Source organism: Pelodiscus sinensis, chromosome 14 (assembly GCF_052426305.1).
Source record: "Pelodiscus sinensis isolate ZL-2025 chromosome 14, ASM5242630v1, whole genome shotgun sequence".
In the NCBI taxonomy this organism is placed as follows: Eukaryota; Metazoa; Chordata; order Testudines; family Trionychidae; genus Pelodiscus; species Pelodiscus sinensis.
In genome coordinates, this window is record NC_143065.1 from 16,545,418 (window position 1) to 16,569,983 (window position 24,566).

The window sequence follows — 24,566 nt, forward strand, 5'->3', positions numbered from 1 at the left end:
AGGCACGAGATCAGCCAGGCTCCCAGACAAGGTGAAGAGCCGGCAGGCGGATCAGCTCGGGGGTGGGGGTTTGGGCAAGGGGTCCCGCAGCAGGCACGAGCTCAGTGCGGCGCATGAGCAGCTGGGCAGGGAGCAGGCTTCAAACTCCACCGCTGGCTCCAAGGTGCTGCGCGTGCTTTTCCCTGCCGAGCCTGCAGGCGGATATATGGTAAAATCGCGAGTATAATGAGGGTGCGCATTATAGATAAGAGCTCAGTTTATTCCAGAATTCTAACATTTAAAAGGTAGATGTGCATTATACATTGGTGCGCATTATACTCAAGATATTACGGTAATGCAAGACTACCAACTCCTATAATATGGTTTATGGGAAAGTAACATAGTTGTATATTATATAACATAACTTGAGGATATCTCCTCTGATAATTCAGTAGTAACAATGGACTAAATCCATGGTGTCCTACACACTAGCCATTAGTCACATGTGGCTATTTGGCCAGTTGACTGTGGCTAGTTCATTATAGCAGTGGCCAGTATAATGGCTACTACTTCAGAACTGATTGGACACCATAGGACTGAATAAACAGGATAAAGGCAAAATTTTTTGACACCAGTGCCAAACCATCTATTGCACAGTCTGTGATAGTTCAGTTAATAAAACAGCACCCTCAAAGTGCTGGGCTATGGACTTCCTCTCCTTGTGCAAATTTTTTTTTCTCTTGAATGAAACGGCTTCATTCAAGATTGACTTTTCGGTTCTCTGTCAGTTTTGCAGGCTAATGAATACATTTGAGACAGACATTATGATTCTCTCATGCAGAAGGATAAGTTCTACATTTGCTGACATTTGGATGACTGAGAAAGTAACAAGGAAAATGTTTCTTAATGAAGAACAAACAGATAAGAATAAGTACTTGGATGTTTTATGTAGCTGATAGTGGGGTTTTTTTGTTTAGTTTAATTTCAGAAGTCAGACACAATTAAATGTGTACAAAATAGTTATGGGAAACTGAAAAAGGGAATTTTTAGGACCAGTAAGGCAAAATTTCCAGTCATGATGTGGTAGAGGAATAAGCCATTAAAAACTGGTTTTTCCGTACAGGATGGTCCTTCCTAGTCCAGCACCCTTGGGACCTGACCAGTCCCAAAGGAGAGATTTTGCCCGAGCAGGGGAAGCCAACTCTGCCCTTCTACTGAGAGACTCAACAGTTTTTAGCAAGAACTTGATATAGAAGCCTAGGCCATTAGCAATTTGGTTTACTATAGCAAAACATTGTTCTGATATTGATATGTAATTAGCAGGCATATTCTAGCAGCACTACATTTTTTCCTCACGTTTGATGTGCCATGATAAATCACTCACTGTACAGAGTGTACACATCCAGAGTAAGTTCTATAAACATTGTTGTGATTTTGCTGCTTATGTTACTGTCTCTGAAGATTAAATAAAATGTGAGGCAAAATAAGTTTCTATGGTAAGAGAATCAAATAGACATTATTCTTTTCATGCTGAAGGAAACTTATCCATGATGTAAAACACTGAACACAATAAGAAATTGTGTTTTAATGAAGTTATCACAAATTAAATAAAACTAGTAAAAGAACGGTTACTTACCTGTAACTGTTGTTCTTCGAGATGTGTTGCTCATGTCCATTCGAAGTAGGTGTGTGCGCCGCGTGCACCACGTCTTCCGGAGCGTTTTCCCTAGCGGTACCTGTAGCGCCGGCAGGGCGCCCCCTGGACTGGCACCGCCATGGCGGGGCATAAGTACCCCTGCCGGCGCTGCCCAACCTCAGTTACTTCTTGCTGGATACTCCGACGAAGGGGAGGTAGGGTGGGAGTCGAATGGACATGAGCAACACATCTCGAAGAACAACAGTTACAGATAAGTAACAGTTCTTTTCTTCTTCGAGTGGTTGCTCATGTCCATTCGAAGTAGGTGACTACCAAGCTAACCCCAAGGAGGAGGGGTCGGAACAGTCATAGCACCAGAGTCATAAAGGAAGGTGAACAATAAACAGATTTATTTGAACAAATAAACAGTGACAAGTCACCAACCCAGAACAAAGACAACGAGATCTGTATATTTACATCACAGATTCGAGGACTGCAGAGCCCACCCTTGCATCCTCCCTGGCCTGTTGAGGTAGCGCATAATGCGTTGTAAATGTGTGGAGGGAAGACCAGGTGGCTGCCCTGCAGATTTCTGTGATAGACACTTGGGCGCCGAAGGCCACCGAGGACGCCTGCGCCCTGGTGGAATGTGCCTTTACCCTGGGCGGGGTTTTACCCGCCAGTTGGTAACACTCCACTATACATTGCACCACCCATCTTGATAACCTTTGGGTAGAAACAGGCGAACCTTTTCCCTTTCCCCCAAATGTGTCAAACAACTGTTGGGATTTATGGAAGGGCTTGGTTCGGTTGATATAAAAAGCCAGCGCTCGCTTGGCATCCGGGGACTGTAGAACACGCTCCTTAGGGGATGTGTGAGGTTTAGGGAAGAACACTGGTAGATAAATCTCCTGGAATAGGTGAAAAGGAGAAACCACCTTCGGGAGGAAGGTTGGATGAGGTCGTAGCCTCACATTATCGTGAGAAAAAACAAGGTAGGGCGGCTCTATGGTCAGCGCCCTTAACTCTGATACCCTTCTAGCAGATGTAATGGCTACTATGAAAACAACCTTCAATGAAAGGTGCTTCAGCGAACAGGTAGCCAAGGGTTCGAAGGGATGGGACATAAGCCTGTGGAGAACCAGGTTGAGGTTCCATTAGGGGTATGGAGCCCTCACTGAGGGATACAATTTCTCCAACCCCGTAAGAAACCTTTTAGCCACCTAGTTAGAAAAAAGAGAGGCTCCTGCCGTATCCACATGGAAGGCGGAGAGAGATGCCACATGGACTTTAATAGACGAAAGGACAAGCCAGAGGAACGAAGTTGAAAGAGATAGTCGAGAATAGCTGGGATAGGAGCCGAAAATGGCTCTACTCCTCTCCGGGACGCCCAAGACGAGAAGCGCCACCGCTTGGCAGCATACGACCATCTCTTAGAGGGTTTCCTGCTGCTAAGGAGCACCATCTGTACCTGTCAGGAACATTCCCTTCAACCACGGATAAACCAGGCCGTCAGGTGGAGAGACCGGAGATCCGGGTGAACCATTATTCCTCCATCCCAAGGTTGGGTTAGTTAGTAGGTCCCAAACTGGAGGAAGTGCTATGGGGGCCCAGGCCAACATGTCCACCAGAATGGGGAACCAGAATTGTCTGGGCCACCTGCGGGCTATGAGGATGATCGAGGACCTGAAAGTTCTTGCTCTGGTCAACACCCTGGAGATTAGTGGGAATGGGGGAAAGGCGTAGAGAACGCCCTTTGGCCATGTGGTCGTTAGGGCGTCTCCCTTGGAAAATTTCCCCAGCCCCAGCAGGGAACAGTAGTTCCTGCATTTTGTATTGCGTGCCGAGGCAAACAGGTCCAGGTGGGGATAGTCCCACTTGTGGAAAACCTGGCTGAGTACAGAATCCTTGAGCGACCATTCGTGGGCTCCAAAGGATCTGCTCAGTGTGTCTGCAAGCAGGTTCTTGCACCCGGGGAGGTATTCCACCTGGGGCGAGATGTTGTGCATGACGCATAGATGCCATAACAGCAGGGCTTCCTTGCACAGAGGTGGGGAATGTGCCCCACCCTGCTTGCTGAGGTAGAAAACCGCTGCAGTGTTGTCCATACGCACCAGGATGGAGCGGTGGGAGAGCCTCGGAAGAAATGCTTCGCAGGCTTTCCTCACCGCTCGTAGTTCCCGGACGTTGATGTGCAGAGACCGTTCGGATGGGGACCAGAGGCCCTGAGTTCTGTGGCCCCCGAGGTGTGCACCCCACCCTAGGTCGGATGCATCGGTGACCAGGGTCAGCGAGGGGGGAGTGGCATTGAAGGGAACTCCGCTGTGCACCACAGATTCCTGGGTCCACCAGAGTAGGGAGTCCAGAATGTCCAGGGGCACTGTAATTATGGAGTCCCATAGACCCTTGGATTGGCAGAAGGCCTTTGCCAGCCAAGCCTACAGGGGTCTCATCCTCATCCTGGCATGTCGCACCGTGTAAGTGCATGCCGCCATATGTCCCAGGAGCCTGGAGCAGACCCAGGGAGTCGTGATGGGGGACCGGGTTAACTGTGAAATCAGCTCCCCTATTGCAAGGAACCTGCTGTGGGGCAGGAACGCTCTGGCCATTTTCACATCGAGTAGAGCTCCCACGAACACTATGCTCTGAGAGGGGGTCAGGGATGACTTCTCGACATTCACCAAGAGCCCCAGCCTTAAGAAGAGAGCTCTTGTGAGTGACACGTGAGCTTCTACTTGCTCATACGAGCGACCTCTGATTAACCAATCGTCGAGGTAGGGGAACACATGTACTCCTCAATTGTGCAGAAAGGCGGCAACCACAGCCATACATTTCGTGAACACCCTTGGCACAGTACACAACCCAAAGGGGAGTACCATAAACTGAAAATGGTGACGGCCCACCATAAACCGAAGGAACCTCCTGTGACTGGGCCTGATAGCCACATGGAAATAGGCGTCCTTTAAATTGAGAGTCGCGTACCAGTCGCCCAGTTGTAGTACTGGGATGACCAAGGCTAAAGTTACCATTCTGAACTTTTGTTTCACCACCGCCTTGTTTAAGAACCGGAGGTCCAAGATAGGGCGGATACCCTCCTTTGGTTTTGGGACAACAAAATAACGGGAGTAAAACCCCTTGCCCCTCAAGTGCGGGGAAGCCCTTTCTATTGCCCCTTTTTCGAGGAGTGCCCCCGCTTCCTGAAGCAGGATGTGTTCGTGAGGGGTGTCCCTTATTAGGGACAGGGTAGGGGGCTTTGAAGGCGGTGGGCCCAGGAACGGGATGGAATAGCCTGTACGTACAATGTTGAGGACCCAGGCATCTGACGTTATTTGTGCCCATGCCTGGGCAAAATGGGAAAGCCGGGCCCCAAACGGGGGGCCCGGGTGGCAGACTGGTACGGGACTCTCTAGCTCTAAGTCAAAATTGCGGCTTGCCCTGATTGGAAGGGCCGTGAGGGCCTGCCCGTTGGGGCTCTGACCTGGGGCGACGATGTCGACCCCTAGACCCTTGAGGGTGCGCAGCCACCCCGGAACCGCCACCGGAGGGCTGGTAGCGGCTCCTCCAGAAGTCCCCGTGGGGGATCTGGGGCTGCGCTCTACCCTACTGCCTAAACGGCAGTTGACGCCGCTGAGTAGCTGGCGTATGTATGCCCAAGGACTTCAGGGTTGACCTAGTGTTCTTTAGGGTGTGGAGCCTGGAGTCCGTATGCTCCGAGAACAATGTCTTCCATTCAAAGGGCAAGTCCTGGATAGTGTGCTGGACATCCGCGGGAATTCCCGAAACATGGAGCCACACCCCACGGCGCATAACGACACCTGTCACCATGGTGCGGGCTGCCAAGTCCACGGTGTCCAAAGCCACTTGGAGGGCAGTTCTTATGATGATTTTACCCTTGGAGGCCATAGCCCCAAACTCCTGGTGGTCCTCCACCGGGAGTCGGTCCTTAAATTTCTCAACTGCCCGCCAGGTGTTGAAGGCGTACCTGCTCAGCATCGCCTGCTGATTAGCAATACGGAGCTGCAGAGCACCCGTAGCGTATACTTTGCGGCCCAGCAAGTCCAGCTTCCTAGGTTCCCTTGCCTTTGGTGAAGGACCGGGTTGGGGAAGCTTCTCCTTTTGGGCCGCAGCTTGCACGACCAATGAACCCAGAACGGGTTGGGAGTACAGAAAGTCATGACCCGACTGCAGGACGAAATAATGCCTCTCTACCCCTTTTTGGGTAGGAGTCAGAGTTGCTGGCGTCTGCCACAGAGCATTAGTAATTTTTGAAACCGTCTTGTTAAGTGGTAGTGCGAATCGTGCAGGGGTGTCCTCAGTGAGGATGTCTACCATCGGGTCAGTATCCTCAATTATGGGCTCGACCGGAACAGCCAGGTTGGAAGCCATGCTCCGCAGGAGGTCTCGATGCGCTCTGGGGTCCATTGATGGCAGCTCGGGCGCCGAGTCTGCCAGTGCCTCATCGGGGGAAGATGACAATGACTCCTGGACCAACAGGGGAGCCGTCGCAGTCAACTGCGGTGCCGATTGGGCGGCCCGAGCTTCTGTAGGGTCTGTTGCCGGCACCGATGGCTGCGGTGTCGCTGGGTCTTGTGGCGCCTGGAGAGGGGAGGTGGGTGCCCTAGACAGGGACGCAGAGGGAGGAGAGCGGTGCCCTGAAGCCTCCGACGCCATAGATGGTGGCGGCTGGCCCTGCCACTGATGATAGGCCCAGGGAGTCCAGAAGGGCCACTGTGGGTGTGGAAGCCGCACCTGTTGGTTGTGGTCCCTTCGGTGCCTGGATCTAGATCTGTGCGTCGAAGAAGCTCCTGAAGACCCTAAGCGTACCGACACCGCATCCAAGTCCGAAGAGTAATCGGATTCCGGTCACGGGGGAGCCGACAAGGAGTGGGGCGCAAACTTGGCCATCGACTCCAGCTTGCCTGCATGCGCACGGTGCAGATGGGCCGTCTGCGGTGCCGGGGGACCCAGACCCGGTGCGGCGAACTCCGAATGCACCAACGACTGCAGCACTGACGTGCCTAGGCCCAGTGCCAGTTGTCCAGTAAGTAACTGTGGTACCGGGGCACCCAAGCCAGGTGCCGTTTGAGGCGGCAGTTGCAGCACTGAGGTACCCAGGCTCGGTGCCGTGTACGCCATTTGCGGCCCCGAGGTGCTCAGGCTCGGTGCCGTGTACGCCATTTGTGGCCCCGAGGTGCTCAGGCTCGGTGCCGTGTACGCCATTTGCGGTACCGGGGTGCCTAGGCCTGGTGCCGGCTACGTTGCCAGTAACTGTGGTACCGAGGTGCTCAAGCTTGGTGCCGGTTGCAATGGCTGAAAAAGTGGAAGTGGTGCCACCTGGGGCTGCGGTACCAGGGTGCCCAGGCCCGGTGCCGATTGCGCCGACTGCAGCTGTGGCAATGGGGTGTCCAGGCCCGGTGCCGGCTGCGCAGACTGTAGCTTCGGCACCAAGGTGTCCAGGCCTGGTGCCTGTTGCGTGGCCAATAGGTACAGCACCGAGGTGCTCAGGCTCGATGCCGACCGAGCTGTGTCCGACTGTCGCAGTACCGGGGCGCCCATGCCCGATACCGGGGTGGACCACTGAGCCAAAGCCGGTGCCGATGACGGCACGGAGACGGACGCCGACTCTTGAGAAGCCAGATAGCCTTGGGAGTATGGCACCGGTAAGGCCAAGCGGGGCTCTGGCAACTCGGAGAGCAAAGGCCTGCCATGGCTTGAGGCTCCCTGGGCATGACGACCCGGCGTGAAGGAGCCCGTAGAAGCAGTGGGAGCCAAACCCAGTGTGGTTGGTCCCGACACATATGCCACTGTAGCATGCCGACCCTGGTCATGCAAGGGCGATAGCGGCGCCCTTAGGGCTTCCCCGTGGGCGACCTCGACCCGTCCGAGTCAACCGACGACGGTGGGGAGGTGGTAAGGCTGATTAAGACCTGTGCCGCTTCAAAGGTGTCCGGCGTAGATGGACGATGAGAGGGCAAGCGGCCTGGGCTCGCTGGCTCCCCTCGGTGCCGACGGTGCACTAGAGGGGAGGCGCGCACCGGTGAGCTAGTGGTGCGGTGTCCAGCCGACGTCGGCTTCTTGGACAGGGACCTGCCCTGGGACTTCTTCACCCTCTTAGAAGGGGGAGAGTGAGACCGGTGCCGGGAGCCTGCCGCCGACGCCCAGTGCCGGTGTATGGCCTCGCGCGTGGAGGCCAGTGCGCTGCGCACCGCAGGCTGGTCCAGCGGTGCCGGTTGAAGCGCCGTCTCCATAAGGAGAAGCTTCAAGCGGGAAACTCTGTCCTTTCTGGTACGAGGCTTGAAAGACTTGCAGATCTTGCAAGCTACTGCCAAATGGGCCTCACCCAGACAATTAAGGCAGCTGTCGTGTGGGTCGCCCCCGGGCATACACTTCCCGCAGTCAGCGCACGTTTTAAAGCCTTGCGGCCTTGGCATTCCTCACCCCCAAGGGGGCAAGGAACAAAAACAAAAAACCTAACTATCTAACTACACAACTATTTACAAAGTGAGAAACGGGAACCATTAACCTATCTAAGCCTAACAGCTATAGAGAGAGAGAGACGCTCCAACGACCAACACGGCGGTAAGAAGAAACTGAGGTGGGGCAGCGCCAGCAGGGGTACTTATGCCCCACGATGGCGGCGCCACTCCAGGGGGCGCCCTGCCGGCGCTACGGGTACCGCAAGGGAAAATGCTCCGGAAGACGTGGTGCACGCGGCGCGCACACCTACTTTGAATGGACATGAGCAACCACTCAAAGAAGAACTATACTGTAATCATGGAACATGCTCTTACCTGGACCTGAGCAGCCGCTGCAACTGCTTGTTCTTGCTCCTGATAGTACTGAGAAGCCCGTCTATCTTCCTCTTCCTGCAGCTTTTTTGCCAGCTCTAGATCACTGATTCCTTCTGGGATCTGCTCCCAATTGATGTCTTGGCTCTGCTGCTCTTGTTGTAGAGACAATGCCATTAGATAGTCCTAAGAAGTAAATTCATTATTAATACACGTTTCTATGGCCCTAATGATGAGTCAAAGTAATAACAGTACAGTTCCATGAACCTCTAAAATGAAATCTCCAGCATTCAATATTTATGCTTCCTGAATAGTCAAAGGCCACTTACAAGTGCTGGTTAAACCTTTGATAAGAAATCAGATAAAGAAAGGAATTGTGTGATAGGAGGGCCTGTATGCATCCTCTGACTTTATTCTATACTCAGTACATCTACAGTCTAAGATCTTCTATACTTACCGGTATCCATATGTAAACAAACCATGATAGATTAAAATCAATTATTTTAAAAAATCTATTTTTAATTTGTTTTAAAAAAATCAATAACATTATACATTTCTCATTTAAAAATAATAGTTACAATTAATTCTCATCACAAACATGCTACACTTACCATCTCCTAAAAATAAATTAATGGCTCTTGTCTGTCCTAATAACCCTGCTCTGGGCTTTCTCAGCAAACTAACGTGCGAAGACAGACACAGACTTGATAGGATTGTTTTAGTTCTGTGCTTATGTGGTGGTAGATCTGGGCCAAACATGGCAAAGTTAGTTAAGACACTGTCTAAAGACAAAGAGAGAATATATAGGAAAGGACGAACAGTGAGTGGATTAAAATGAAAAAGGGAAGACACATTTTCTATATTCTCCCACACTTTTGCCACAGAAAAACAGCCATAGCTTCTAGGCATGAGACTATCTGGGAATATTATGAAGAAATTCATTCCCTGGGTAAAAAAGGAAAATGTGACAACTGTATCAGTGCAAGATGGTGCAGGGCCTACCTGCAAGAATGAAACAGCACAAGGAAAACTGCTTACTGGGAGAAAATGATGTGGATGAAGATATGGATATGTCTGAAAAATAATGTCGATCAACTTTGCAATGCAAAGGAGACATACCTATCTCAGAGCTGGAAGGGACCTCGAGAGGTCAAGAGTCCAGTCCCCTGCCCTCATGGCAGGGCAGGACTAAGTACCATCCCTGACAGATTTGCATCATTCTTCAAGATTCTATGTCTTTTAGTGTGATGTAACAATTAAATTCCCAAGCTGTTTGCTATGCTGGATGTTGCTAGAAGAAAATGTTTAGCTTAGCTAATCCTTACGACTTGGTTAATAGTTAACTAGGTTTAGAATCTATCACCCAAGTATACAGTACAGAAAGCTGCAGTAAGAGAAGTCTAGAGTTGCCAGTTACCATTGTGTGTCATTTTCTTATTTTTATTACATAATATATGCCTCTTATTTTGGACCATCACAGTCACAGACCATAATGGTGATGTCATAAATCTATTCCCTATTTTACTTTAGCATAATTCAGCTTTCCCATAGGAACCCATCCCATACTTGTTTTCAGTGGGGCTTACCCCAAAGTTAAGTGCATGCTAAGCATAGTCTTAGCTTTTTTGGTAAAGTGGAATAAGGTCCATATCAAAATGACACTGGGAATGGGGAATATGAGAGCTAGTTGTAAAAGTTTTAAGGACACCGTACATTTAGTGTTCTGTGGACCCATCTGTTGGAATTAATAAAATTTGAAAATAAAAAAAAAATTTTTAGGACAGCTATCTGTTGGCAACTCAGGAAAGTGCTGCAATTGCAAAAGTAAAACATTTGTGACAATGAAGATTTAGTTCAATAAAATGTAAATGCTATGGTGTTTGTGTGTCTGATTTATTTTTTACCATTTCTAAAGTACTGCTGCTGCATCTGCAGCTTGACACAGATAATGAGTATTATATACTATTTCTTAAAATAAAAATTAAGTTCATCTAAAAAATTACACAAAGTATGCCCACTTAGATATTGTACAATGTTGTACTGAGCTGTAAATTAACATGTTTTAGTGATCCAATTTGCACCATTGTTTGAAGAAATATGTGAAGTAATATCCGTGGGAATCTATTTAAATCCATGATTTTTTTTTTTTGGTGCTTTAAATCAATCCACCCTGAAAAAGACATCCATTCCTTTTTAAAATTCCTAATATATTTATAACTGTTGCATTAAACCACTATGAGAAAGCTATTTTCCATCAAAAGTTTTCATCCTCTCTTTGAAAGAAGGGGAGAGGATCACTCTGAAAATCGAGCAGTGGGACTACTCAGTGGTGTTAACATTCACTTAAATTTTGACAACATGGAAGTCAGTGGTCCACAAGATCACTTTTTCAATTTAAGTGCAATGTAAGATCTCTCTCAAACCCAAATACCTTTTCCCTGCTTCCTTCCAGCCCCTTCAAGGCTCTGCCCCTGCTCCACCTCTTCTCTGAGGCCTCACCCTGCTCACTCCATTTCCCCTTACTCCCTGAACCACACTCAGTTTCACCAAGCTGGGGTTGAGGATTGGGGTGCAGGCTCTGGTCTTGGTCCAAAAGGTTTGGAATGAGAGAGGGGCTCTGGGCGTAGCCCAAGGTGGGAAATTGGGGTCCAGGAGAGGTTTCAGGGTGCAAGCTCTGGGGAAGTTTGGGTGCAGGTGGACTCACGGCTGGGGAAGGAGGTTGGGTGCAGGAGAAGGTTCAGAGTTGGGACAATGGTTCAGGAAGCAGACTCTGGCTGGGTACCATTTAACCGAGACAGCTTCCGGGTGGTGGAACAGTGGGGTTAAGTGAGGCTTACTCCTACCCTGGCCCTGCACCAATCCTGAAAGCAGCTGGCATGTAAAGCAATGGCTCCATATACTGTCCCTCATTTACAGGCACTGAGCCCACAGCTTCTTCTGGCCTCGGTCCCCCTTATTGATCAATGGGAACTGCAGGAGAGGTGTCTGCAGGTAAAGACAGCATGTGGAGACTCCCTGCTTCATCATTCTGGCTGCAAGGACATGCCAGACACTTCTAGGAGCAGCAGTTACCATGGGGATCATTACTACAGCCATGACAGGTTAGGCATTTCAGAACTCACTACTCAAATAATAAAATTTAAGCATAAGAGAGAAATGAAAATTATGAAATGCACAGACCAGTCAGAAACCAATAGTATCACACTTCACACGCAGTAACAGAAGTAACAACAATAATCACCCACGTTTCTGTTGGGTCGGGAGATGCGAAGGAAGGTCAGTGTGTGTTTATGAGAATGAGAAAGACACACAGTGTGTGACAGTGACAGAAATTTCCATTGCCAAGCTCCCTCCATCCCCTTCTCTCTGTGTGGAGATAGGGTAGAGAAGTGGGGGGAGGAGGGACACCCTGACATCAGCACTCCCTTTTCTCCCCCCCATACCCTGCACAGCAAGCAGGAGGCTCCCAGGGGGGCAGCTTCCTGGCCAAACCACTCAGGATCACCTGTCAGAGGCACCAATATCTACTGGTGATGACCACTGATGTAAGTGAATGAAATTCCAACTTAATACAGTGCTAAATTTATGCAAATTAGTGATTTTACAGTTACAAGAGTAACCACCTCTCTTTCCCCTAATCCATCTACCATATGCTCACATCTTCCTCCTCAGAGAACCATACGGAAATTCAGTTTATTGTGAAGCCAGAAAGGTGCAGAGGCAGGAATAGGCTGCTTTGTGCAGCACAGAGTAACGTTAGTAAATGTTGCTTAAAGCATCAGTTTACACTACGGGGTTCGTAATTTAAGAAAGAAAGAGTCCAGGCACTATGTGGGAGAGAAGGATAGGCCACAGAGGTCTGCAAAGGGCCTTGCACAAAATGTGTGCTTTGACTCAGGGTTACTACTAGATGCACAGACAACTAATGTGAACACTGCCTTCCCACTCCTCCTACACTTCCATAAACTCCTTTAGGAAAAAAAAAAGGCTATGACCTTCCCAAAAATTACACACAATTTGAATAAGTGTCCCTCTATCACTTAATTTCATATAAGAGAAGATTAAAGATTTTGAATTTAAGAGAAAGTTTTGTGTCTGTTTAAATTAGATACTTCTGATTGAAGGATTAGTCTACAATATGTAACTTTTGCAAAGGAATTTTTAAACTGCACTTTAGTAGTTATGCTGGCTCAAACAAAAATCATCCATTACTATAAAGATATGTCATCAAAAATTTTACTGTATTGCACCACTTAAGAATAAAAATGTTTTATAGCAGTTATTTCAGATATTATTTGTATTGATTTTGTTTTCATTTTATCTGCCATGAGAGACTGCTGTCATGGGAAAACACCTTGCATCCAAATAAAACAATAGTAGTTGTAATTGCAAAATCAAATGGAATTTGTTTTTGAGCAATAGAAGAAAGAATGGCAATCCAGTCTTCCAGTTTACAGCTTTAAAACAGGAGTATAAACGCTTGCCCTTAGGGGCCGCTGATGTTGATTTCTGTACTCCTTTTCAGCAAGAGTAATGCTCTTCTTGACCTTGCGTGGTTGAAGTTACACTAGCGTAGATGCAGCGTCGCTGGAAATTTGACTGTACTAGCCTTCAGAAAGGCCTCTTGCAGCTGTCTGCTCTGGCCAGCATTTCTGCCTCTATTGCTCTCCCGTTGAGTTCAAAAGATCCCAGGAACAGCAGAACGTCCCATGTGGTCAACCTTGTGAGCGAGCAGCACGTGGAGACGAATTCCAACATTGCAACGGACACTGCAGTGAATGAGACAACTTCTGCTTCCACAGGCTCCAGTTCTCAGGGGTGCAGAAGAGTACCAGACTGGAGTGTCCAGGAGATCTTGGATCCCATTGAGATGTGGGGAGAGGAAGCCATCTTCACTGAGCTCAGAACCAGTGAGAGGAATGCTGAGATTTATGGCAAGATTGCAAGATGCCTTGGGGCGAAAGGATGTTCCAGGGATGTCCAGCAGTGCAGAGTGAAAAACCAGTTGTACCATAAGGTGAAGGAGGAGAGCAGATGCTCTGAGTAAGCACCTCACACATGCCACTTCTACGAGTAGCTGGATGTCATTCTGGGAGGTGGGGGCAGCCAGCTTCCCCAGCATGGTCATGGAGTCCGGCCAAGAAATTCCTGGCATCAGCCAGGCGGAGAACAGGATGGCATAGGGGTAGGAGGAGATGAGGAGCAGGAGAGGAGCCAGTCACCGATGCCTGAAAGCCAAGAGCTCATCATGACACTAGAGCCGGTCTCCCCCAGGATGTCTCCCAGTCCAGCACTGACCTCAGAAAGGGCACGTCTTGTGAGGTCACAAACATTTTCTAACTACAAGTGGGTTCAGACAATGGGGGTGGAAGGTGCAGTGCACTCTGCCTACAAAGTGCAGGGAGGGGGGGGCACAGAACAGCTTGCTAACGGATCTGCAGATGGAGCCTGAAACTTATCTGCACTGCTCCATGAAGCTCTCACATAGGAACTCTTTGATCCTTCTCAGGGAGGCCAATCTTATTCCATCCTCCACAACAGGACACCTCACACCAAGCCACCAGTAAGTGATCTGGCATCATTGAATCACAAAGTATTGAAGCATAAGGCCCAGGTTTATGGCCACATTCAGTCAGCATATGTTCCCAATCACTCCCTGTGATTTAGAGAAGACTGATAATTTGCATGGCAACCTGGGGGGGGGGGGGGGGGGAGAAGGGGAACCAATTAGCACTCTCCCTGGCAAGCCACGTGTGCCACATGCACAACCTCCCCCTCCTGCGGCAGAAAAAGAAGTGGTGTCTCCACGAGGCTGTGTGTGCTGGACACAGTGGGAAGTCACCTTGCTCCCTTCCCCCTGCAGGCTGTTGCCCTGTCTGGGAAGGTAGCAGTGTTCCCAGGAGGCCCCGTGCACTGGACCTGGCGTGTTCTAGACACAACAGGAAGCCATCCTCTGCCACCACCACCCCTCCCACCTGCAGGGTCTTGGCCTGGCAGTCCTCTTACCATGCCTGCCTGCCTCCAGACCGAGTGTGCGCTGATGCTCCCCTGAGATGTCTGAGCACCTCCTGTGAAGTGCCCACTTTAAAGCAAACATTTGGCCTTGTACAGAACACTTCTCCACTGTCTTTAATTTAGACCTTCAGTGTATACTAAGAGATTAGGGTTAGGCTTCACACAATGTATCTCCTGTAATGTCCCCTCTCATAACTTTTCTTTGCAGCTGGGCCAGCAGCCGGCTTGGTGTGTCCTCTGCCTCTTTCAGCATCTGCCTGCCTGGCTCACATTGCAAGCAAAAATGCACACAGAAGGAGATGTTTCAGAAGCAAAATGGACTGCACGCCCACCCTTGTAGTGGAGATCCAGGCAGAGCAGCAGGACCAGATCATGGCATGGCAGGGGAGGAGAGGAGAGCTGCCTGAGAGCAGCTCACAAGACAGCACGAGAACATGTTTGCCTCCGTGACCACTGTCATGGAGCACGTGGTGTCCTGCCTTGAGGTGGCTACTTCCCAGAACCCCGCCTGCCCCAATAACACACCCAGTCCCTCCTCCTTTCACCCCATAGCTTCCACCCCCAGGGTCTGCAATTCTGTATACAATGCAGTCCCACCAGGCTGAGCTTGTCTCAGGATGTCAGAACCAGTGTTGCACTGCATCCAAATGATTGACTGGCAGGTGCACTAGCATAAACACTAGGCCTTGCCTGAACAGGGCCTCCATAGAATGCAGAGCTTTGTCTTCATCCTCTTCCTGGTGGAGCAACATGTATACACTCAAAGCACAGAACCACAAGGTGCACCACAACACACATGAGCACAAGGATGCTTTCCTGCACATCCAGCTCCATGCTCATGGTACTCTGGTGTCTCCATGGGCAACCAGGGCACCAAAAGGGATGAGCACACTGCCTCCCCTTTATGCTATACGAGGGAGGAGGGACTAAAGGAGTGCCTTATGGGATGCAACCGACATGAGCCCCTCTAACCACCTGCTGCTGAGTTTTGGACCCAGCAGGCACCGAAAGCATAGCCCAGACTACAAAGCTACCCAGGGTGCCTCGCTATCTGAGTTGATGGCAGACTCCCTAATGGGGATGTGCTACTTAGGACACCATTCGATTCTTCCCCTAATGAAGATACAGACCTTCTACTTCTCAAAACTGGGTGCCCAGAAATTGACCGTAGTAGATTCGACATTACCTTGTAGTATAGACATGCCCCACAGAACTTTTAGTATGTGGCAGTAGGTTCAACACAGATAGTGCACAGCAGGCTTGCGAGAGTTAGATTTCCATCCTAGCTTGTGAAGAACTAAGTGTTCATAGAGATATATAGCTAGCTTTTGTTCAGTTGTCCATAATATCAAGGGGCCATGGCAACCAGGGATTTCCAGTGAGTGAAGATGCCCCAATGACTTCTCTTTCCCAAAAATACCCCTTGTGCTGGGAGCTAGCCATGAAAGGCAACTGTACTACATCTACACTATGCTATGCTAGACTCCCCGCACCAAAAGGACAATCCTGAAGTGCACAGCACTACTGGCGTTATGACTGCTTTGAAACATAAAATCATAGTGAGGAAACCGATGCATTGAGTTTCTGGGGTTGTACTAAAGCAGTGGTCCCCAACCTTTTGAGGTTGTCGGGCGCCAGGGGGCGTGGCCGTTCGCCCGCCGGGCGCCAGGGGGTGGGGACACTTGCGAGCCCGGGGGCGGCCCCCCCATAGCCGCATGCCCAGGGCCAAGGCCCCCCCATACCCACGTGCCCGGGGCCGGGTTCCCCCCCCCACAAGCGCCGCGCGCCCGGGGCCAGGTTCCCCTCCACACAAGCGCCACGCGCCCGGGTTCCCCCCCACAAGCGCCGCGCGCCCAGGGCCGGCGCTTCCCCCCGCAAGCGCCGCGCGCCCGGGGCCGGCGCTCCCCCTCCCCGCAAGCGCCGCGTGCCCGGGGCCGGCGCTCCCCCTCCCCTGCAAGCGCCGCACGCCCGGGACCGGCACTCCCCCCCCCCCCACAAGCGCCACGCGCCCGGGGCCGACGCTCCCCGCAAGTGCCGCGCCATGTGCCCGGGGCCAGGCCAGCCCCGAGCACCTGGTGGGCGCATGCAAATGCCCCCGCGGGCGCCATGGCACCCACGGGCACCGTGTTGGGGACCACGGTACTAAAGTATTAAATTATTCCAGTACTGAATTATTCCAAGTTGGTTCTCAGGCTTGTTTTCCCCACAATGTAGCATTTCACCCTAGTAGAAAAATAGATGTGCCAGCTTTTCAATATTTAATTTTGATATACCATAGCTTTATTTTTTTGCAACAACTCCAAACAAATTAAATCTGATAACAATTTCAGATAATCAACTCAATTACAGACATCTATTTAGGCTGGTCTTTGCTCAGACCTGACAGGGCAGTAGCACAGATGGCACACCCTAAATTTTTCTCATGTTTCTAAATTTTAACTCATGCAATTGCAGAGAATAAAATTAAGTCTTGATTTCTCTTATCAGAAACTGTAATCAAAACCCTTGGCACATGGGGAAGAAAAATCATCTTAAAATCTCAGATTTTGACTGACATACTTACATTTATTAATAACATCTGTCTATGCCTATTTTAAGCATAATATACTGTATATTAGAACACTATTATGTATTGTACTACTCTTCTCAAATGTATGAATCATTACAGGCAGGATAGCCCACATTTTTAATGTAAATTCTGCATACTGTTGGTAATTTAAGTCCTTACAGAACAAATCTTAAGTTGGTTAGATACTGTAGCTCTCAAACTAGGATAAGATACTAAGTGTCTACTAATAGGATGACAGTAATTTATTACAAATGTTCTGGTAGCACTTTATAGACTAACAAAACATGTAGATGGCATCATGAGCTTTTGTGCCCATGAAAGGTCATGATACCATCTACATGTTTTGTTAGTCTATAAAGTGCTACCAGACCATTTGTTGTTTTTTTCCTGTAACAGACTAACTCGGCTATCCCTTGAAACTCCAGTAATTTATTAGTCATGGTAAGTTACTATGTACAGTAAATGGAGTTCTTCAAGAGGTGTTGATCATATGCACATTCCGTTCAGAGTGTGCATGAACACAGAGTTTGAGAATGAAGAATTTTTGGCCCCCACAATCCTTATGGCATCCATGGATCCTCCCACTCCTTGTGCTTTGCAGAGGGCATTTAAAAGCAAAGCATGTCAGTCACCATTCAATTCCTTCTCACTGCATAATCCGCAAAGGGGACTGACTCCAAGGTAGTGGAAAAAGAAGGACAAAATGTGGAATGTGCATATGGACAACATCTCTCAGAGAACTCTGTTTACCAACTGCTTTATCAAATTCAGCATCAGATCTGGAAGACTCAGTTAAGATGTAGTGCTTGATGATGTTCACTGATACCCAAATAGATGCTTTACAGGTGACCAATATGGGAAAATTTTGCAGTGATGCCACAGAAGTGGCTTGCACTCTACAGCCATAATGCCTGTTGCGTAACAACCACCACCATGAATCTGGCAGCTGTTTCCAATATATCCCATGAAACTCAGACGTGCATTGGCCATTTGCTGGCCCTACTTGACTAATGACACAAATTCTTTGAGAGTCTCATTTGACAGTTGATCTGCAAAGGCATACAGTCTATCATGTCAAACCATAATTGGATAATATGGCCTAGTAATTATATACATATAGAACTACAGGCTTGCAAAAGAGTAAGCTTTCTATATAAATTTATTTAATCTATCTGGTTAGTTTTTCTTTTGGTGCAGATGTGAGCAGTTTTGCTCTTTCCTTCAGAACTGTGTCTACAAAGGAAAAATGTTTTAAAAGAATTGTGCACTCTTGGGAAGCACCTGATATTTTCTATCTAACTCGGTCACACAATTTTGGCTGTGTCCACGATAGTTTTGTTGACAAAGAGGGCCCTTTTTCCTGTCAGACACATGGTAAATGTCCACTGACTTTTGAGTCTGCTTCTGAACTCCTCAGCTGAGATTTGAAGGGCCTCTGATATCTTTTATTATATATAGGAAGTCCTTAAAATGGTCCAATTGTGAGGCCATATAGACTTATCAGGAGTCAAAAAGACAACTGGATCATCAGAGCTGACAGAGTAGCCTCTGGTTCCTGTTCTTCCATGATTTCCTCTTTCCTCTGTAGTTGAAGCAAAACCAGGAAGAGTCATTGGGTGGCCTGTGGGACTGATAATGTGCGTGGGGGGGGGGCTTTAAGAGGCAGGGGCTAGCACTGGGGGCAAAGCTAATATGGGAGGCTCTGGGGAAAGGGCTAGTACTGGGGAGCTCTAAGAGGCGGAGGGATGACGCTAGGGAGCACTAGAGCATCTGGGGTGGGGAGCTGGCATTGGGGGAGTTTGGGGAGTGGGGATAGCAGTGAGGGGGCTATGGGAGCAGGGCTGGCACTGAGGTGAACTGGGGACAGGACTAATATTGGGGCCTGGGACTGAGGCATTTGGGATGGGGGAATATCACTGGAGGGTTCTGAGGGAGGGATACTGGCACAAGAGGGGGTTGGGTGCAGGGTCTCTGGGGTCAGCGACTGGGGATACTGCAGGGGCAGGTGACTCTAGGAGTTAGGGCTGGCACTGGGGGGCTCTGGGATCGGGGCTTTTTAATACTGTGGACTGGCAAACCCATTCACAAACCTTGGGTGGACTGGCAACATTCATTATTTACATACTGAATATGCAAATAAAATGTTGCTGGTCCATCAAAAGTTTGGGAACCACTGGCATAGGACATCTCAGACCTGCTTCCAGGAACATCAGTTCTGGGGCCATTTCACAGCACACCTATAGTGAATGTGGTAGACAGTATATTAAACAAGTTATTTTGTGAATGCCCAGTTTTCTGTATTGGTGTGTTGGTGCCATCCAGTCAGAAATGGCGCAACACTAAGCTTTAGCAGGAATCATTCTGGGCCAAGAAATTTCAGCAGATGGTGGTGCTAGGGGCAGGTTTTCTTTTAGACAAAGCTATGATAGGTATTTCTATGTCTCAGACTTCTGGAGCCTTGTGGGCTGTCTGAGGATGTAGACCTCATGGCCTAGGCATTTGGCAGTCTTTGTCAGGGCTCTCTGAGGCTGTACTTTTGGGCTACACTTTGGAGCTCTGAAGTCATGAAGATGATCTGAAAATCAGCCCCTCCCATCTTCCCTGGCCTTATAACTAAAAGGCTTACAATCTGTCCATTTGCTTGAAATGTATGATTCGTTCAGCAATCAAGGCACTTCTGAATGTCCATCTGTGCCTGTGACAGCTCCCTCACAAGATGCATCATTTTACTCCAGGAGAACCAAATTATTCCATACTGTTGATGGCTAATTCTTAGAAAACTAACAATAGCAATAATCAGATAACTATATCTACTAATGGACTAAATGATGACTTTAAACTGAGAAAATCAGAGCTAGAACTAAACTAGTAGAGAATGGTTGGCAACCTCTCAACCAACTAGGGCTCCATTTCTAAGACGAAAGGCAGAGAACTAAGTGGTGGCCAATAAGCTTATATGCAGAGCATGAGGGCTGACAGGGTGCGCATATATGGATACCACTGGCCAAAAAGTCTCCAATCACGAGCTCAAGGCACACTGAATGGAATGTGCACATGGACAAACTCGAAGAGGAGAAAATTCCATAGTATGATTTGTTTTTATGCTTTTAATATACTTTATTAACACCATAACACGTCAAGTCTGGCTTGTGGTAACTAAACACAATGTGCTAAGAAATACCCATGTGTAGAATCTTTGGAAAATGGATTCATTTTTCTTAAAGAGGAAAATTAAAAAACAGTGTCAGTCTTACTCTATTCTCATTGAAGCCAATAGTAAAACTTCCACTGACTTCAACAGGAGCACACTGGGAAATCCCACCCTGCAAAAGCTGAAGAAATGCAATAGATTTACCTGATCGATTTGATCCTGCTGCCCTCTATATACAGTTTCTGGGTCTGATGGAGGCCGAAGGTGGAACTCAGAGTCACAGAAATTTCCATCACCATCTACATTGTGTAAACTTTCCCAGACAACTTTCTCTTCTGTAAGAAAACCCTGGTCTGTCACCAGCAGATAAAGCTGACCCTAAATGGAAGGATAAGGATAGAATCTATAAGAGGAATAAAAGTAGATCTTTCCAGTCTGAAACATTTACTTATTATTCCTACTATCTGAACTTCCTCATCCAGTTGACTGAATCATGGATAATTTAGATTTATGCCCAAGCTTTAGATTTTAAAACTACTTCTGTTATCAGTACCAAGTACTGAGATTTATAGAAGTGCCCATCAGCAAGGCACATTGGCAACTTACAAAGAATCCATCACAGGAAAATAAAATCCTTGAATATTAATTAATGTTCCCATTAGGGATATAAGCAACCACTCGACTAGTCAACTATCCGATAAGCATATGCTTATCAGATAGTTGACTAGAAAAGCAGCAAGGGGGGGGGGCGGAGAGCAGGAACTGGTGGGAGCTGGCTTAAAAGCCAGTTCCCCCCCAGCACCATCTCCATGGGGGAGCATGAGATGCAGAGGTGTAGTGGGGGTCTGGGCATGAGCCAGGAATCAGCTGTCCTGGCTTGCACTATCCTGGCTTGCACCTGATTCCCCCTGCTGCACTTCAGCCTTTTAAATGTATTAAGAACCTAATGGCTCTGAATACATTTAAGAGGCAGAGCTGCAACAGGGTTAGCTCCCGGGGCTGGGAGCTAACAAAGCTGCAGTAGAACAGTTTCCACTCCTTAACTAATCAACTAGTTGATGGAAATTCCATCGACTAGTCTATTAGCTGATTAAACATCACTCAACATCCCTACTCAGGAATACCAGAAGAAACTATACTGTCTGCTCATGGAACTCCCTGCTAGAACTTGAGATCAGACCTATACAAACACACCCTTAAATCCCCAATCAGGAGTATTCTATCTTCCAAGATCCATTAACCTGGAAATCCCAAAAGTCCCATCATCTCAGGCATCAGCATTCTTACAGCAGGATTATCCAGTTATGTTGACGGTTTCCTCAGATCCCATGCTACTAGCACTCCTAGGTAGCTTCGATACACAATTGACTTTCTGAAGAAACTACAGAGCACCAGTAATGTTCCTGAAAATCTCATCCTGGCCACAGTGGATTTAGAAGCTCTTTACTCAGACATTCCACATTATGATCGACTATATGTTATCAGGAACACTATTCCCACTGATGCCACAGCAAACCTGGTGGCTGAGCTGTGCGACTTTGTTCTCACCCACAACTATTTCCAATTTGGGGACAACTTATGCCTTCAAGTCAGTGGCACTGCTATGGGCACCTGCATGACACCACAATATGCCAACATTTTTATGTCTGACCTTGAACATTTCCTCAGCTCTCATCCTCTAGCACCCTTCCTTTATTTTTGCTTCATCGAGGACATCATCATATGGACCCATGGGAAGGAGAATTATTCCAAAGGGATTTCAACAACTTCCACTCCACTGTCAACCTTAGCCTGGACCAGTCCACACAGTAGAGCCACCTCCTTAACACTACAATACAATTCAATGATGGCCACATTAACACCACCCTATACCAGAAACCTACTGACTGCTACTCTTACCTTCATGCCTCTGGCTCACATCCAGGAAGCATCACAGTTGTTTACAGCCAGGCCCTAAGACACAACCAGATTTGCTCCAATCCCAGAGACAAAAACCTACAAAACCTTAAATAGCTATCTGGTGAAGTGAAGGAACAGGTTGACAGAGATAGACAAATACCCAGGAATCTTCTTTTTCAAGACAGGCCCAACAAGGAAAACAAAAGAATACCACTGGTCATCACCTACAGCCCCTCCATCTACAACCTATCTTGGAAAATAGTCCCTCAATCTCACAAGCCTTGGGAGACAGGCCAATCCTTGCCTACAGACAACCCTCTAAACTGAAGCAAATTCTTTCCAGGAGCTCATACAACTCCACAGCCTCTAATGTGATACATGCCAGCAAGTGCTAGCAATGGCCCTCTGCCATGTATATTGGCCAAACAGAACAGTCTGTACCATGAAGGAGAAATGGACATAAGTCAGATATCAGAAATGGTAACACACATGAACCTGTAGGGGAACTTTTTAACCTTCCTGGGCACTCTATCGTGGATTTAAAAGTAGCCATTGTTCTACCAAAGAATTTCACAAGGCAATTGAGAGAGAGACACACTGCAGAATTCACCTTTATATTCCAATTTGATACTGTTTCCTTGGGCCTAAATAAAGATATTAACTGGGTGGCCATTATAAAAACAGCTTCTTTTACATGTAACACGTCACTGACATCAAAAGCTAAGTATGGGACACTTCCAGCCCACTCAATAAGCCTCATTAGCACAAACACTAGATTGACAGATTAACACTGGCACTTTTTCTCCCCCTCTCCCTTCTTTTTCTCTTATAATTCTAGGCCCCCTTTTTCTCCACTCAAATGTACTTTTGCAAAAGCCAAATAAACATTTCTTATCTGGTTCTGTCAATCTGTTTTTTTCACTCCCTTGAGTGAGTATTTAAGTTTTAAGAATCCCTGAAAGACATCCTGTAGATGTTTGTCTCTGCCTGTGGGATTAGAGCAAATCCAGTTGTATTTTAGGGACTGGCTGTAAACAATTGATTGCGTGATGTGTCCTAGATGGAAGCTCGAGCCATATAGGTAAGCATAATGGTTGGTAGGTTTCCAGTATAAGGTGGTGAAAATGTGGCCATCATTTAATTGTACTGGAGTGTCAAGGAAGTGGATCTCTTCTGTGGACTGGTCCAGGCTAACGTTGATGGTAAAATGGAAATTGTTGAAATCCCTGTGGAATTCTTCAAAGGTCTCCTTCCCGTGGGTCCATATGATGAAGATGTCATCAATGTAGCAAAAGTAGAGGAAGTATGCTAGGGGACGGGAACTGAGGAAACATTCAAGGTCAAGATGTTGGCATATTGTGGGGCTATGCGGGTGCCCAAAGCAGTGCTACTGACCTGAAGGTATAAATTGTCCCCAAATTGGAAATAGTTGTGGGTGAGGACAAAGTCACATAGTTCAGTCACCAGGTGTGTAATGGCACCATGGGAGATAGATTACTAGTTGTTAGGAACACTATTATCGTGTGGAATGTTGGTGTAAAGTTTCAGCTCCAACACAGAATCAAAATTTATGAGGTAGATTAAAATTCAAGTACTCAGACTAAATGTCCCAAAACTTCAAAGGCTATCAAAATCTGCTTTCTATTTTGTCTCATTCTTAGAATCTCTTCATAACGATAGTAAGTTTTCTGCAGTATTGTGTCTCTGTAAGCCACTGATACCAGCTATACAACTTTCAGCACAGTTAACGGCATTAAATGAAAACCCAGAACACTAAGATTAGCAGCCTCATTACCAACATTTTCTACAAATTAAGTATTATAAAAATCTCTTTCCTTTTGAATCTTCAATAGATGGTACAGGAACAGTAAGATGGTTAAAATAAAGCCTATATTTCTTGATTAGGCAGGTATCCCTACAGGTCTATGAATTTTTCAGACTGGTTTCACTAATCTGCATTTTGTATCTTGTACTGGATAAAACCAAACCAATGAAAGCAGTACATTTCTTATATTAAAACTACTGTATTAATAATGCAGCATAAATTGTCGTGATATAATCGCATAATAAGAAAAACAAACTAAAAGAGGAATGCATATCATTAAGTGATATATACAATTCTGTTCAATGCAAATGCATTGTTTGCAGCAACTGGTATTATATTTATGCAGTAGCTTAATTTTTATATTGTTAGTACTGATCAATTCACTGCAACTCACTCTCTGCATTTTAATTGATAACCAAGGAGTGCCTCCACAGAAGAGTCTTGAGTAATGCATGAAATAGTGAGAATTAACTTGCCCTATAACAATGGTTGAATGAAGGGAAGGCATGAAGGGAAACTATGGAAATGGAAAAAATCTCTCAAAATCATCAATAATATTGAAATTCAGAAAAAAAGGAAAATTTTCGTTTCTGTCCAAGATTTGCATCAGATATACATTACACAATTGTTTTATATACAAGTGATAAAATATTTATTTGGTCTTTGAACCCCTGTATACATGTATTTGATCTTTAATTTATTTA

General features: G+C 47.3%; 1 protein-coding gene across 6 annotated transcripts in view; it reads right to left on the reverse strand.

The window, feature by feature from the left end:
- The window catches only part of MINDY2 (MINDY lysine 48 deubiquitinase 2), a 110,675-nt gene that overhangs the window by 7,760 nt on the left and 78,349 nt on the right, over positions 1–24,566 (reverse strand). For 4 of the 6 annotated variants that reach the window (XM_006112460.5, XM_075897327.2, XM_014578985.4 and 1 more), the window contains exons 7-8: positions 20,343–20,516; positions 8,407–8,589 (exon numbers count right to left, since the gene is read on the reverse strand). In XM_006112460.5, coding sequence (XP_006112522.1) covers positions 8,407–8,589; positions 20,343–20,516 — 357 coding nt within the window. Of the gene's footprint in view, positions 1–8,406; positions 8,590–16,606; positions 18,570–20,342; positions 20,517–24,566 lie in introns of those variants that run through there. The other 2 variants (XM_014578995.4, XM_075897328.2) reach the window with 2 other exon arrangements.